The 16,274-nt window shown below is 46.0% G+C and overlaps 1 protein-coding gene across 1 annotated transcript; it reads right to left on the bottom strand.

The window, feature by feature from the left end:
* Positions 1-205: 205 nt before the first annotated feature.
* Positions 206-12,573, bottom strand: tbx21 (T-box transcription factor 21). The gene is made up of 6 exons (XM_035146550.2): positions 11,741-12,573; positions 4,779-4,933; positions 3,569-3,690; positions 2,750-2,908; positions 2,061-2,119; positions 206-1,746 (listed from the first exon to the last, which is right to left on the bottom strand). The coding sequence occupies exons 1-6, from the start codon at positions 12,286-12,288 to the stop codon at positions 933-935; spliced, it is 1,857 nt and encodes a 618-aa protein (XP_035002441.2). The 5' UTR covers positions 12,289-12,573; the 3' UTR covers positions 206-932.
* Between the last annotated feature and the right edge of the window lie 3,701 nt (positions 12,574-16,274).

The raw sequence follows: 16,274 nt of genomic DNA, 5'->3' as shown, positions 1-16,274 counted from the left end.
CTGTTAAATTAGTTAACTGAGAACAACCTCTGGGAACATCTGCATCTGAGGTTCATCTCAGTCATGACTGTGTAAAGATCATCATCATATTAACCTGCATGAACCAGACATGGATTTTATGATTTCTTTCTGTTCCCTGCTAGTTCCCTGATGGACAGTGACTGTAACTGTAAACTATCATCGCAGGTCAGTGACTCATAGAAACTTTGAATGTACAAACTCTTTTATGTATTTATTTTCATCAGTAGGAAGCTTGAGTTGTTTCCATTTGAGCGTGTGAGACACGTTGAACTGAACTTCACAGCGACACACAAGCAACAGATCGTCCTCGCAGGGTTGAGACAGATTAGCGGCGACTCTCTAATCCCCCCCCCCCCCCCCCACATTAGACACCTACAATGCTCCTCTGTCGCCACTAGTCAGCGCTGCAGTAAACGAGAGAAGACTTGAGTGTGAGTCAAAGGTGATTTCTGCTCGAAATGAACGTGAGCGAGTTGGGAGTATGTGTGAGTGGTTGAGGTGAGACGGACGAGACGAGACAGAGGAAAAGAGACGGAGAGAGTGTTTGACGCAGAAAGAACAGACAATCCCTGCAGGCGTCTGTCAGCAAGCAGATATGCAGATCTTTTTTTTCTGTCTTAAATCTCCAGATGTTTGAAAGGCTCAAGTCAAAGGTCCGCACTGAACGTCTGTGTGGTCTCTGTGTGACTCTAGGGCAGCGTCCCAGTCACATCCGCTCCTGATCAACACCCAGTTTGACGGCAACCTCGAAAGTTGCTCCTGTGATGGTTTGACACTTTGAGAGGGAACTTCACGCAGAGGCTGTCCACACGGCCGGGACTCTGCTGAGGTGACACGTGGATGTTCTGTGGTGTGGTTCTGGTCTGCAGCACAGAGTGGGAGGACGCTGGGAGAGACGCCGTGCGAGGCCTTCAGTGGGCGTAGTAGCCATAGTAGTCTGCATTGCTGTTGCTGTCCTTCTCGCTGACGTCTCCACTGCGCGGAGGCGGGGAGTTTTCAGTGCTGGACGTGTAGGGCGACACTCTCCTCTTCTTGTTGTCCCCCACGCCGCCCTCGAACAGGCCCGAGTCTGCAGAGTCTGCTGATTTCACCGAGGGAGTGTCGAGCCACGGCTCCTCGCCCGCCACTCCCACACTGTCTTTGGGTTTGTCCTGCAGCAGGGGCGGCTGCAGGGGCTCGAGGAGCGAGGGGGGGTGCAGCCTGGGGTTGCCGGGCGACATGGAGGATGATGAGGACGAGGAGGAAGATGATATGGGTCTAAACCAGCCCAGGCCGTGTTTGCTGGGGTGACTGAGGTACTGAGGGGTGGGCCGGCTGGTGCTCCAGCCTGCTGAGGTGGCTCCTGACACGGACACGCTGGTGGACGCAAAAGGGCGGTCTGGGTAGTAGCTGAGGGCGTGGTGAGCCGAGGCCTGCAAGGGGAAGGGCTTGTAGAACCCGTTTCCCGAGAAGTCCCCTTCATAGGAGGAAGTGAAGTCGAGCCGGTTGGGCGCCACCCCCTGCTGAGGCGGCAGGTACCAGCAGCTGTGAGGCCCGGGGCTGGAGGCCGGGTCCTTGTGCTGCTGGCCCATGCCGAGGGGCTCGCGGCCGAAGAAGCGGCTCTGCGGCAGGGGGCTCATGTACTGCTCGGAGAGGTAGCCCTGGGGGTAGCAGCTCCCCGGCAGCAGCTGCTGGCTCTCTGTGGGGGAGGGGGTGAGGCGGTCAGAGTCGGGAGGAGCGTACAGCCTATAGGTAGGAGGGAGGAGGAGGAGGAGGGGGAGAGAAGAGCGTGTGAGAAGAAGAGGAAAAGAAGAGGGTGTTATTTCCTGTCCAAACCTCAAACATCTCAGAAGTGAGAAGGTGTGAGGGGCTGTCACACCTTCTCACTGCAGCAGCTTCAGCTCAGCAGACATTTCATCTATTGTCCAATATCGACGAGCAGTTATCCAGCATCACCGTTCTCACAACTCACGGAACAACAGTTTCACATTTACTGGTGTTTCCCCTTTACAGACACTGTCTCCTCTTTACAAACTTTTTTATTTTAAAATATTACTTACGTGTCATAATTGTCACGGAAACCTTTGAAGGGGTTGTGGTCTATTTTCAGCTGAGTGATCTGTGGGGGGGGGGGAACAAGGAAGAGGCCGGTGAGAGAAAGAAGTCATCGGAAAAAACAGAAGGAGTGAGACACGAGAGAGAGAGAGAGAGAGAGAGAGAGAGAGGAGGTCAGTGAGTAATAATTAATGGAGATAACGTGAGGTTTCTTCTGCTGTTGATGGAGCAGAGAGTGGACACACACACGCACACACACACGCACACACACACACGCACACACCACACACACTACATGAAGTGACGGAATAAACACGACACAAAACGGTATGAGTGTGTGGGTCCTTGGCGCACGCCGACTCTTTCACAGTGTATTTGAGCAGCTGCTGAGGATATGTATGAGTCTGGCAGTGGAGGCACAGATCTCAGGTCAGCTGGGGTGAGGTGACGCTCAGTGAAATACCGGCCACTCTATAGTAAGAGTAGGCAAACGCAGGCCAACACTTACAGTAGGAATGTAAATGAGCGTGTGTATGTATTTTTCATACACGCATGCATAAACCAGAGCTTCTATCTGCAACACGGCTCCGACATGAATCATTGAGCTCTACAGCTTATTAAGATGGTTTTATAGACGGTGTTGTTAAGACTGGAGGTGAAGTTTCGTTCCTCCCGGTTCCTCGAGGTGACTTACGTCTGCGTTCTGATAGGCCGTGACGGCGATGAACTGAGTCTCCGGGAAGATGAAGGTCTGGGCTTTGGCGGAGAGGAAGGGTTCCTCCGAGCCGTCCTCCTTCACCTCCACGATGTGAAGACGAGGCTGGTACTTGTGGAGCGACTGGAGCACAATCATCTGGAGAGGAGAGGAGGGGAGAAGTGGTTTGTTTGTTTGTGTGTGAACAGGATAACGCAAGAATTACACAACGGATTTCCACAAAACTTAGTGGACGGACTCATCATGGTTAAAAGTAGAAGTCATTCAAATTTGATGCAGATCCGGGAATTGTTTCTTTAACATTTTGAGAAAGGACCTTTTCATTGATTTCCCACAGAACAATTCATGGATCTGACTGATTTCTATGAGTTTGTGTAACTTGGTGCAGCTTGATGGAACATGAGGAGACTGTTGGTTCCTGGTGGTGGAGGAAGGAGATGTTTTTGTTTTATATTAAACCGTAGAAAGTCAAACACATTGATTTCCACAATCAAACTGAGTGATGTGATTAATTTTTGATTGATCTTTATGTATTTTGAGGTACAATATAAATATGAACTCTTTAAATTCATTTAAATTCAGTAGATGCAGATTTATTTATTTTATTTAAAAACAATTCCTGCATCCACACCAAAATGTAACGGCTTCTTCCTTGGGTCATGCCCCCCCCCTTCCACCAAATGTCATGGAAATCAGTTGAGTTGTTTTTTTCCGTAAAACTGCCAACAGACAAAAACACAACTTCCTGGAGGAGCTAACTCCGCAGGTAACTGAGGGAGAGAAGCTGGAGGAAAGTACCTGAGCCACGTTGTTGGTGCTGCCCTTGTTGTTGGTGAGCTTCAGTTTGCTGAACGACACCTCCTGTCTCATCCAGTGAGCTCCGGTGTTGGGAGAGTCGGGGTGCATGTACATCCTGTTTCCTGCAGGTGCACAAACACATCAGTGAGCCGCACGCGCACACGACCGGGACTCGTCCAACTCGTGACTGATATTCAAAATGTTCACATTATTTCCACTTTGTGTCAGAGGCGAGTCAAACAACCAGGAAACCCCCAAAGCCCAAATAAATTTTCCCTAAACCACCCCAAATAAAATCAAGAATAATTATTAAATAGCAATGAATCCTCTGAAAGGTCCCGTGTTGAGTTTGATGCAATAACAATAACAACAGAAATATCTAACTCCTCATGGTGCAACACAGCTGCTAATATATTTATTTCAGAAAATCCCTAATGAATCCTGTGTTTGCTTTGGTTTGTTATCGATTGTCAGTATTTGTAGATCAATCCCAATTATGTGGTTGATTCAGTTTATTAAGTGATGAGCGAATACTGTAAACATGAGTTTGACTTCATGGTTTACAGATGTTTTCCTCTTATTTCTGCAAACCAGTTTTATTTTCATCCCTCAGTTGTTAGACTCAGATTAATCACATGATACAATCTCAGCGCTGTGATTTTTCACAGCGTCACCACAACGACCTGCTTAACTTATACGAACACATGATAAGTGAACTATTAAAGGATTCAGGAAACAATATCAAAATTAGTTTTATAGTTTAGATCCTTATTATCCAAGTTTTAAATTGTAAAAATAACAGAAAAATCCCAAAATCCCAAATACAAAAAACATGAGGATTTTATATACAACCATTTACCAACACATATTATACAAGGAAAGAGAAATAAGATCCAAACAGCAGAAGCAGATAAACTTTCTAAATTAAATAAGTAAACTGTAAACAAGGAGCTCAGCTTATCATAACTTCAAATACAAGAAATACTAACAGAGATCTGTGCCAGAGGAAAATCATTTACTGTTATGCTGTCTAAGATCTGATTAAATAATAAATCTGCACATTTAAAAGAAATCATGTGAGATGGACTCAGGTCACTTTAGTGGTTTCATCCTCGTGTCTACAACTAATTAACAGTTACAGTAAATGTTGATGCACAGCAGAGAAAATCCAACATATTCTTTATATTACATTATTATTGAGTAACTGTACCTGGCATGTTTCCCTCTGCTTTCCCACACTGGACCCACTTGCCGCCCTGGTACCTCCAGTGGTGCTGATCCGCCAGAATCACGTCCACGTAGACGTTGTAGTGGGCCGACGGCTCCAGAGCGCTGAGGTTGAAGCTCAGGAAGGGAAACATCCTCCTGGAGAAACACAAGGAAAAACACATTTAACCCCTGCTCTGTATTTTTTGGAAAATAAGTAAATTCTTGTGGATATAAAAAACAGTTTTGCCTTGAAAGACTAGAAATGATGATATAAATTCTGTTAATTAAAGGCAGAGCAGCGACAGCGACGGGACCTCGTGCGTTTCCTCGTCTGACGCGTTTATCTCCTTTAAATCATTTAACTCCTTCGTGCTCGTTTGTACGTGTAATGGTTCTGCTGGGAGCGAGGATGTGCTGAGTGATATTTAAAGACGTGTGTTGTTGTGAGGCAGGACGGTGATTCCTGTTTGGACCTCATTAAGACGATAGAGTATAATGCATCGGGGACGAAGGGGACGACTGGAGCAGCAGGAGAGTCGAGGTGAATATTTGATGCTGCTGTTAATAAAAGATGCCTCGAGAAGCTGCCGCTGACTGAAGGAGCGTCACAGGATCACAGGGGGCTTCAGTTAGACGGGGTGACCAGGAGGTCAGGACCCAGTGAACGCCACGACCCAGGGAGGCAGGGGAGGGATTAAACCGGGAGACACACAAATGTAAGACATGGACACCGAACACACAAACACACAACATTCAAAAGTGCATGTGCTGACAGAGAAGCACTTACAGAGAGAGACAACGTCGTTATTATCCTTCTTAAATCAGTCTCTGTGCTCGTACGGGAGTCTGCAGTGCATTGTGGGTCTGTGTGAGGTCACTGCAGTGTAGTGTGTTACTAAATCAGGGCAACATGGACGACAGCACCTGAGGCTATGGAGCAACCTGCACCCCCTCACTTGAGTTTTAGTGTATTAACACCGCACGTCCTGTCTGCAGCAGCTTTGTAGCACAACTTCAAGTGTGTTTGCTTCTAACGTTGTGTTTCAATTCAAACGAACCAAAACTGCAAGCGAAGAGAACAACGCTGGTGAATAAATGTGCTCAGAAATGAGGAAAACAATAGTCTTTCTTTCTTCTTTCTCGGAAACGCCCTCTTTTCTCTTTTCTGAAACGTTGTGTGGTGGGTGGAGGAAAGAGATCAGATCTAATGTGTGTTTGACCACAGCTGTAAATACACTAATGCACGGCTCCCTTTGCCAAAAACAACCTTTACTCATACAGGAAGCTTTTTGGTTTGATAAAGCATCTTCAAAGAAAAGACATGTGTGTGTGTGTGTGTGGGTGTGTGTGCGTGTGTGTGTGTGTGTGTGTGTGTGTGTGTGTGCATTGGATGTGCGATGTTTAGGTAAAGTGCAGAACCTTTCACCTCGTCTGGTTTTGGGAACTCATCTCGTTTAAATTCAGCGTTTTATCCCTGAAGCAGTTTGGTCATTTAGTGGTGACAAAGCATGAGAGGCCTCTGCTGAGGGAACCTGCAGGGCCCGACCGCACTGAAGAGTGTGTGTGTGTGTGTGTGTGTGTGTGTGTGTGTGTGTGTGCGCCGCCTGAATCTTTGCACGTGCACGTCTTTATGCAGCAGGCAAGGGGGCCACGTGAAAATACATGTACAGTACAACACTAAATTCATTCTCTGACAAAATTTCACTCCAAATTTTGCAAATGTTATATTTTTTTGCATGTAAAGGACTTTTTACTGTTTTCTACTATGACCTTTAGGAGAGTGCTTCCCTTAAATTCAATCAAGCTGCAACACACACTCATAGATATCAGGCCTCTAAATATTTGTTCATCAAGATCTATGAACTATTTGCTGGGAAATTGACAAAAATGTAAAAAAAAACTAGATCCACCCCCTTAATCCAATCTGCTCCTTGACCCGTATCCTTCCTCCCAAGTTTCAAGAAAATCGGTTCAGCATTTTTGTGTGTATACCTGCTAAAAAAAGAAACAATCAATTGAATCATAACTAACTCGTAACTACCTTTACCCTCTTCGTATCAAAGCCCTCACTGCTATTTGCTCTACCGGATTGTAAAGGGTTAAATATGAGATCAGGCTTCGCTTGTGTGTTTCAAGATTTCAATTTGTGTTTTGCAAAAAGCTTCAAAAAGACTTTCTACGACGCTATGTGAAGAAGAAGAAAGAAACCACTTTCACAAGCACTGTACATTCTGGTTTGTGACTTTGAATGATGGCTCTTAATGCTCTCTCACACCCACACACGCACACACACAGTGGTAAGATTAAACCCCTCCAGACTGGTCCCAGTTGGGTCTTTCTGGCTACATGGCGAGTCCGGTTTAACAATCAATCATAATTCTCTGTGAAACACAATCGCTGCAGCAGCTCTTTAGTGGCTCTCACAGAACAGGTGACGGGGCTCTTCTTCCACGGCACCGTTTACTACAAGTGAAAACAGAAACTCGGCTGTTCAGGGGAGGATTAAACCACCTACGCTGTGGGAGAGAAAGTGGATGAGGAGTTCTAGTGTTTTTTCACCCCACTGATATTGTCAATTCACTCGCACTGGAGCATTTAATGGAAATCAGTCCTCGTGACAGAGGGGAAACCATAGAACACACAACACAGAGAAGTATTTGCATGTGGGGGCGTTTGGGCTTCATGTACAGAGTTCACTGAAAAACACCTGCAGGTCGTGGTGGTACAGTAGCTCTGCTGCTCTCTGACACACATTTTATTTTAGACAGATCTGTCGGATGCACGTTCTGCTCCTCGTACAGCAGGCCCACACATCCACGGACTCCCAGTGGGAATCAAACCGGCAGCTGTGCGGCCAGCAGACAGACTCCCTGACCAACCTGCCACCGTGCCACTCTGATTCAACTGAAACTTGACAGTGATGACGAGCGGCTGGTGCCCCCCCCTCACCCTGATCCAGGTGTGTACGCACACAAACACTCATAACGGAATTCTCTCCACAGACAAAGAGGCGAGTGTGGTGAACCGACCAGTAATACAGAGACAGAACCAGTGGTGGTGACATTTAGAAAAAAATCCAAATAAACTCATGTTGGGGGGGCTGGAGGATGAAGAGGTGGTGGTGGTGGGGGGTTGGAGGAAGGGAGAAGGAAAGAGCAGAAGGTGGAGTGACGGGGAGGAGGAAGAGGAGGAGGAGTGGAGGGTTTTGTCCTGGGGATGCGAGGCAGAGGCTGGAGAGGAGCTGGATATTCACCGGGGAGAAGACTTTTCCACACGAGTGCACCGGACTGATTCATCCGGACAGGAGCTCAGGTCCAGTTTTTGTCACCGTGCGTACGCTCGATCATCTATGACGAAAACATGCCAGTCTACAGCTGCTGCCGGACACGGACATTCCTCAACACGCAGGCTTCCGTGTTCATGCGTTTCAGAGGAATTCGGCCACTGGAGATGCTGAGATTTCAATTGTGCAGCCGAGTAGCGTCACCTGATACTGATTCATGCTTCATAGAATAAGCTGTGATTCTGTATTTTTTCTGTATCAGCATCAAACCTTGTGAAAAGACCCAAACAGAGATTTAATTCACTTCCCTGTTGGTTATGACCCATCGTGGCCATTTCTTCCTGTAGTGAAGATATAAATATTTCAAATTGGTCTCAAATATGTTGATTGTTAAATAAAAAAGGGCTCAAACAGGTTGGCACTGCAGTTTCTACCACAGGTTTCTCCAAACAGGAGTAAATGCTGCAGTAAGATGCAGATTTATACACATTTGCTGTTCTAGTTTCCAGCAGCAGGACGATGTTTGTGTGTTTTCTCGTCCTCTCAACCTCTGAAAAACCAAACATGAAAGAAAACCCCATAAAAAGTGACCTGTGGCTGAAAGAGCAACAAACTTCACCCCTCACTTATTACAAGAGGTTAAAACGCGGTAAGAGGAAGCACTGGTGTAGCTATCAGAGAATATTGTCACTCGATGTTTCTGTGAAAAGCTGCATATGCACTCATAAGCAGCTGAACAGGAAGTGACAGGTCATACTGTCAAAACCTTGAAATAATCCCACTTCTGCTTTCAGACGCAGAGCGAGAGTCAGAGCTCAAGACGTCCCAGCATCCCTGAAAACAGCATCTTCAGCCGCGCTGAGGAAAAAGTTCTCTGACATGTTTGTTTAGACGTCTGCAGCCGGAGACAACACACCCACTGCCATTTCCTCGGTGATGTGATAATTTCCAAAACGTGATGCAGGCCTTCCTACTTTGGAAAGAAAATTAGTTTAAAGCCCTTTGAAACGAGATGCACTAATAACCGTTTAATAAGAGGAGAATACAGGAACACTCCTCATACAGAGGACTATGAGTTGTTTGGGTTTAATTCTGCTCTTATTCCAATTAGGAAACTTGGATTAAATGATCGGACCGATGGATGTTAGTGTCTCAGTGGAGCAGAGACACCAGATGCACGATTCCTCTGCCTCTGACGTGCAGCTCGGCTCAGTCAGTCCTATCTCCTTCCTACGACATGTCCTCCGCCGTCAAACACAGCTTCACCAGCAACATCTCATTATTGTGCAACTGCAAAACCTCAGTGTGTGTGTGTGTTTTTTATTTTCTGTTTATCCGCTCGACACCTCGTGCCACATCAGCCGTGCAGCCTCGGTGACCTCTGCCCACGGTGCACGAGTCAGAACGCAGACGAGCTCCGGGCCCGAAGTGACATCAACCCGGTGTGGTGATCTGAATTTAGCTCATGAGAAGTGCAGATGAATTCAGCAACCCCCCCCCCCCTCCTCCCTTCGCTGCAGACCGTGAAAAATGTCTGCAGATTTCAAAGCCCAGGTGTTGGTACAAGAGCAGAGCTTCTGAGAGATCTGTCAGTCTGGTGCAGGCTGAAGAGAGCAGCAGAAAAAAGGAGAATCTAGTCTCTTCCTTCCTGAACTTCAAAGAGGCCTCACCTTCTCAGCGTGGCCATCTGAAGGCTCTGTGGTGTTTGACCCTTTCTCTGCTTCACTCCACACTTCCTTTCACTCCATAGAAACCAAGGGGGTTTTGATGAACATTGCACCCCCTCAGACTTCTCTCTAAAAAAAAAACACTGCAAAATTACTGCAGGAGTTCTGAAACCGAGATGAAAATTTAAGAAGGGTTCGGGCCTCTGATATTGAAAAACCCCATCTTTCTCTGAACTCCTCCAAAAAGAAAAATCTTTGCAGGAGTTTTTTTTTTGTTGCACTGCAGAAAGTCGGTTATTTGGGGGCCTCGCCACTTATTGTGCTGGTTCTGCAAGTCACTGAGGGACCGGAGGAGAAAAAAGGGGGAGAGGATTTGAAATTGTTGTAATATGAAGGTTTGTGGTTTTTGTGCAATGTGAGAATTAGCGTTTTCTTGCATGTGGAAGGATGACACCTCTGCATGTCTAGCAAGTCGAAGTGTCACCTCCTCTCTGCTTCCAGGGCAGGTGGAAAAACGTGTCTGAAAAAACAAAACAAATTACTACTTGACTTCTTAACGCAGTTTCCATTTCAAAGAATCAAACCGAATAGAGAAGAATTTCTACATTAGATCAAAAATAAAATTGTAATTTGACTGAACTCGAAATGACTGTGACACTCATCCAGAAAGTCAAGATTTTCTTACTTGCAGCTCAAATTTTAAATCTCGTTTTAAATCAGATCATCCTCCAGTTTTAAATTTTCAATTTTTTTTAAACATCTTCAGATTATTTCTAATTGTGATTCTTGCTAAATTAAAAAAAAAAAGAAAAAAAGAGATGTTCTGACAGCTGACATTAAAATTAATATCAGTGCGTTATTCTGTGACCGCGCACAGATCCGCGTCATGAGAAACTCGAGGCCTGAAACCTTCTGTCAAACACGAGCGTCGCGTTCAGCTGAATTAATCCTCGTGGACGTGATGGCTGCGTCTCGATGCTCGGTGACCCGCGAGGGGCCCGGCAGCGGCGGCGGCGTCTCCCCGCGCACACGCCCGGGTCACGGGCTCCGCTTCTGTGACCCTCATACATATTATTATTATTATTATTATCACCATCAATTTAAAAGAAAGAAAAATCTCAGTTTCACTATTACCGTTTACAAAGATTTAATCACACAAAAAATCTTGGTTTCTGACTTCTATCACCTCTCGTTTAAAAAATCCCCTCTGGTTAGAATTTGTCTGATTAGAATTAAAAATGCGTAAAAGTGTTATTTTAACGGATTGAGCTGCTTCCACACGAAACAGGGACTGAGGTGTAATTGATTTTTCCTCCTTTTCACCGTTTACCGCCCGCTGTTGAACCGAGGAGACCCCGGTGATCACAGGGGTCAAACCGAGGTGTCAAGATGTTTTACAGCAACTCAACCTGCAACTGATATTTACTCCTCTTCATCATTTCCAGTCAGCGACGTTTGGCCCAAAGCAAAAAATTAGATTACTCAAATTCTAGAAGGAAAATTAGTGGAGAGTTTAAAAAAAAAGAATCAAGATCATAAAAAGGCCTGTTTCTAATTATTAATGAACAATTTAGTGTCAAAACTTCTGTGGATTCGTCTTGAACTTGTAAAACGTGTTAGAGTTTATCTTTTACACGTGAAGTTCGAGCTTCATCTTCTTCATTCTCTCAACGTAAACCTGCCAACACCTTCGTCCCCTGGTGGGTTTTAGATGCCTGCAAATATCCGCAGTAAACAGGAGCTAAACGATGAATAAACTCTGACCTCTGCTCTGTCATCACCAGCACGACACAAGGTGTAAAGTGATATTTACTATAACTGCAGGAAGTTATTTTAATGTCGAGGTTAATTAAGATAAAAACAGGTGGTGCGTAAATGGTGGAAACGTGAAGGGGAACCAAAGGGAGACTCGTGCGTAATTTGCGTATTTTCCAAAACCGAAATCTGACCAGTACAGTGACCCTGACCATAAAAAGCCTAATTTACTGGTGTGAGAAAATGAGCGACACTTACCTCCCCTGTTTGGTGATTATCATCTCGGTTTGGAACTTGTGGAACTTGGCCCAGAGCGGATAGTTATTGAGCAGAGCCTGAGTCTTGCCGCTCACCTGCAGCCCAGGTAAAGGGTAGAGAGGCGGCCGCTGGTAGCCGTGCTGAAAGCCGCCGGGGTAATTCTCCGGAGACGGGGAGTACACGTCTTTACCCCCCGCAGGGAACCCGTCCCCTGCCGTGGGGATGTAGCCCTGCCCGGCTCCGCTCCTCGGCGGAGAGCGCACGCCGCCGTACGGGCAGCTGCTCAGGGTCTGTGCGTAAAACCTGCCGGGCGGCGCTCCGTACCCTCCCATCGCCTGCTCCGGGTGGTACGGCAGCGCCAGCGCGTCCTGCCCGCTGGGAACCGAGTCCGGGTAGAAAAACCTCGCGTCCTGAATCCCCATCTTGAACTCGGATAGATCCTTGCTGCCGCGGTGGAGGTGACTGCTGATGTCGGCGTTCTTTCCGAAAGTTTGCGTTTCAGCCACATTCAACATGCTGAGGTAGAGGTTGCCACCTATGCCGCCCATTTGCAGCTCCGCTCCCGCTCTGTGCGTAAAGTCATGGGTCTCCGCTGCTGCGTCCGGTTAATAAAGATCATGTGCAATTAAAAAAACATCAGAGAAGCGCGCAGCCTGGATCCTCACCAAACACCGGAGCGCGCGGACATGGCACAAACTTTAAAATGTGTTGAGAGGCCGTAGAAACATTTTGACTCTTATTGATGGAAAGACTCGATCTTCGAACTTTTTTTTAATGAGCCGAGCAGGTGACTTGTCTGTTTGTGACAGGGACTCGAACACAGGCTGCGTTTTAACCTGTGATATATACATTTAGTAAGTGCTCATATTATGGAGGAGTGTCTGATGCAGGGTCTTGGACGTGATAGGCTCCAGATATGACAGAGCCGTCCCCTCAGCATCAGAGCAACACAACACACACGCTGCGACGCAGGCACTTCAGAGGGATGGTTTCAATATTGATCATTAGAAATAAGCCTGTTTTAAACCAGCTCATGTAAAATAGAAAATAATAATGAAAATTGACACCACAAAATTCTCATCCGGGGTATTTTGTGCATTTTTGTTATGATCTGCTGATATGAATAATTTACATTTTTATAAATGTGTTATGTTTATGATGCTTATAAACTATATTTGATGAAGAGTTAGTAAAAATAACTCTGTAACCATCATCAATTAGTTTCATTATTTAAATTCAGCTTTGTCATTTTGAGGAAATACCCATTATTCACACTTTCTGCGTTTTATACATTAAATATTAAATAGTTATGTAAAGCCATCAGGACTCGTGTCATACACATCCTGATTGTTCTTTTATTAATTATGAAAATTAATTATTCAAGAAGTGTGATTTGTATTATCAGTCCATGTGTTTTTCTTTCAGAGCGTAAAACATCTGATTCTCTTCAAGTTGGCTCGTTCACAAAGTTATGATCTTTTATAATTTTCCCCCAAAACTCACTTAAACACGTCTGACTCTGATCTCACAGAGTTGCCTGTTATTAAATACATTTTTATAGTCAATTTTTACTCTTATCTGATTCCAGAAACATCCCAAACACTGCAAAGTTTATCTGAGTCTGAGTTTATGCAAAATAAATGAAATAAATGCAACTTAAAAACATGTTTCAGGAACTGAATGTCACTTAAACAGGTGCAGTGCAGGTCGAGCCTTCATGATATTCAGATTTATAACCGATTCTGTATTTCTCTTATTCTTTATGAAGGTCTTCATGTCAGCATGTTTGTATTTTAGTCATGTTCAGGTGGATTGTTCCTTTATGAGAAGTCAGGACTTGTTTCCTATCATCTCTCTCTCTCTCTCTCTCTCTCTCTCTCTCTCTCTCTCTCTCTCTCTCTCTGTCTCTCATCTCTCTCTTTCTCTCTCTCCCTCTCTCTTCTCTCTCTGTCTCTCATTCTCTCTCTCTCTCTTTCTCTCTCTCCCTCTCTCTCTTTCTCTCTCTCTCTCTCTCTCTCTCATTCTCTCTGTCTCTCTCTCTCTCTCTCTCTCTGTCTCTCATTCTCTCTGTCTCTCTCTCTCTCTCTCTCTCTCTCTCTCTCTCTCTCTCTCTCTCTCTCTCTCTCTCTCTCTCTCTCTCTCTCTCTCTCTCTCTCTCTCTCTCTCTCTCAGACCCGAGTGAGGGGCTGGAGATCACATCAGAAAGCATCAGGTGAAGTTTCTGAGTCAAAACATCCACTTTCAAAAACGTCACAAAAAGCTGTGATGTCACACATCTGGTAACCAATCACGTGTCAGTCGTCTGCTTGGCGTCGGCGTGGCGTGCGCTCTGAGGCCTTCAGGTGGATTGTTGGGATCTGCTTCACAAACACACATGAAAGAGATAACCCTGAGGTATTAGCAGCCGCGCGTGTGTGTGTATGAACACGCACATTAATAGACGACCCACCCCCATCACCCCCAAGTGCAGGTATGACACAGTTCCCCCACCCACACTGTCACCGCTCTAATCCCACTTCCTGTGTCTCTTCTAGCAAGGTGAGCTCACAAGGGCACACGCTGAAGTCATCAGTGTTGACACGGGTGGCGAGAGGGCCACGGTGTGAGCGACACCGCGGCCGCCGTGGCCAGTCAGGCGTGTGTGTGTGTCCACCCCGCCAACTTCCCCTCGCAGCCCCCTGCCCAGCCAGGGCCCGAGCCGCCGCTTCCTCCGCTCTGCGCTCGCTGCTTCCTGTCAGAGCCTCAGGCCTTCACCTTGTGAGGCTCAATCAGCGTCCATGCTCCCCTGGCGGTGTGTTAGCAGCAGGTCAGGTGGCGCTCGTGTGCACAGGCCTGGAGCAGAACACGCAGGGCGTCTGATGCATGTTTGAATCCTGATGAAACATCTAAAATTTCATCCTCTGATCTCTCAAGAATTAGAGCTCTGCAGCCAAACTGTATAATGTCGTATAACTGTATAACTACGTAAGTCAATCTGAGAGCCGGGGTTATAAATAGTGAATTATAATATCCCTTCCTACTTGTAGACACGACGAGTGGAGCCGCTCTGCAACCGGACACGGATGTAAAACCCCGATGGTTGTAAAGTAATGTAATAAAAACAAGTGCGGTCGGCTCGTGCTCAGCTTCTGTCGCTGACACATTTAGACGTGACGGACGGGAACATCAGCCGACGTCTTAACGTGTCTTCATTAGCGGAACGCTCACATGAAAGAGGTGGCGGTGATAACTGAGCTCTGAGTCCAGTTTGATTCAGGCTGTAATTAGTGACACTTTGGATTCCTGGCTGACAGTGAAGGCCTCAGAGGAAGTGTCTGAATCCTGCTCCTGCAGCATCGTCCGAATCTTAATCCAGATCCAAATCCCAAATTTAATCCTCCTAGGCTCAGGCCTCTTCTTTCCACCAAGTTTGGTAGAAATCAGTCAAGTAACTTTTTGCTTTATCCTGCTCACAAACCAACCAACCAACAAATAGGCACCGGTGTTGGTGTTGGTGGCGATAACCACCTGAATCTGCAGCTTTGTACTGAGTTTCAGTTCATTGTGAAGCGTTTTCTTTCTGTTCTGCTTCACTCTTCCTGCTCACATGACACCAGGCAGCTGTGTTTGGTAAGAAAGATCCACCGTGAACCTCCTGCTCAGCTCCAGCAGCAGATCAGCTGGTGAGCAGAGAACAAACCTCAGATATTTCCACCTCCACTCTACACCTGCACACCTTGTGATTCATGCAGTCATCCAAATCAGAGAACCACGTGGCAGCAGTGCAATGTGTAAAACCCTGCAGACACATGTTCACATCAAACATCCCAATGAGGAAAAACTGTGATTTCAGCTACGTTGATCGTGATCGTTGGTTCCAGAGACGCTGGTTTGAGGAACAGTCTGAAAAGAACAAAGATGAGATACGATAAAATAAAACTATATAAGATATGATATGAAAAGACTAATAGACTGATTCTGTACATGTCAGTGAAACACAGATTGTTTATATTCATGTGTATTATGTGCTCCTGTGACTGTTGGAGTTCTGTTGATCATCCGTCGTCCCCCCTCGTCTTTCTCTCTGTGGACTCGACCACAACACCACATCTTCTTCAGCTGCGTTTTCACAAAAGCATCTTTCCCCCAAATCTACGAACCTTTGAACTCTTTGCGTTTCCATGACAAGAACCAGGATCTGAATAAAGTGCTGGGTAAATCTTTTTATCCCCCAAAAGTCCCTGATCAGGGGGTAGTACTTTTATTCACCATTTTTAAAACCCTGAGGTGTTAAACTGACTGTTGACAGTTTAGAGTTTCTCTGCTCTGCTGCAGCTGCAAACATATCCTTCATTTTTCTACATTTTCTTAAATTCCCGACTCTCTTCCTTCCCTCGGTACGATCCTGTAAAAAAAACCCTCTCCTCTTATAAAGTTTTCAGGCTGACACCGCTTAGTCTGCAACTTGTTCCCGCTGAATCTGCACTGGAAACACCCACCGACCCCCACGTGAAACCCGAGGAGGCAACATGTTGCTCTAACTCATGACCACGAC

Source organism: Hippoglossus stenolepis, chromosome 21 (assembly GCF_022539355.2).
Source record: "Hippoglossus stenolepis isolate QCI-W04-F060 chromosome 21, HSTE1.2, whole genome shotgun sequence".
NCBI lineage: Eukaryota > Metazoa > Chordata > Actinopteri > Pleuronectiformes > Pleuronectidae > Hippoglossus > Hippoglossus stenolepis.
This window is presented reverse-complemented; position numbering and strand designations above follow the sequence as displayed.

Coding starts and splice junctions, on each gene's coding strand:
- tbx21 (XM_035146550.2), bottom strand. CDS start 12,288: ATGGGCGGCATAGGTGGCAACCTCTACCTCAGCATGTTGAATGTGGCT. Junction 3,691..4,778: donor AGCAGAGGGAAACATGCCAG/GTACAGTTACTC, acceptor GTGCACCTGCAG/GAAACAGGATGTACATGCAC. Junction 2,120..2,749: donor CGGCCTATCAGAACGCAGAC/GTAAGTCACCTC, acceptor CCCCCCCCACAG/ATCACTCAGCTGAAAATAGA.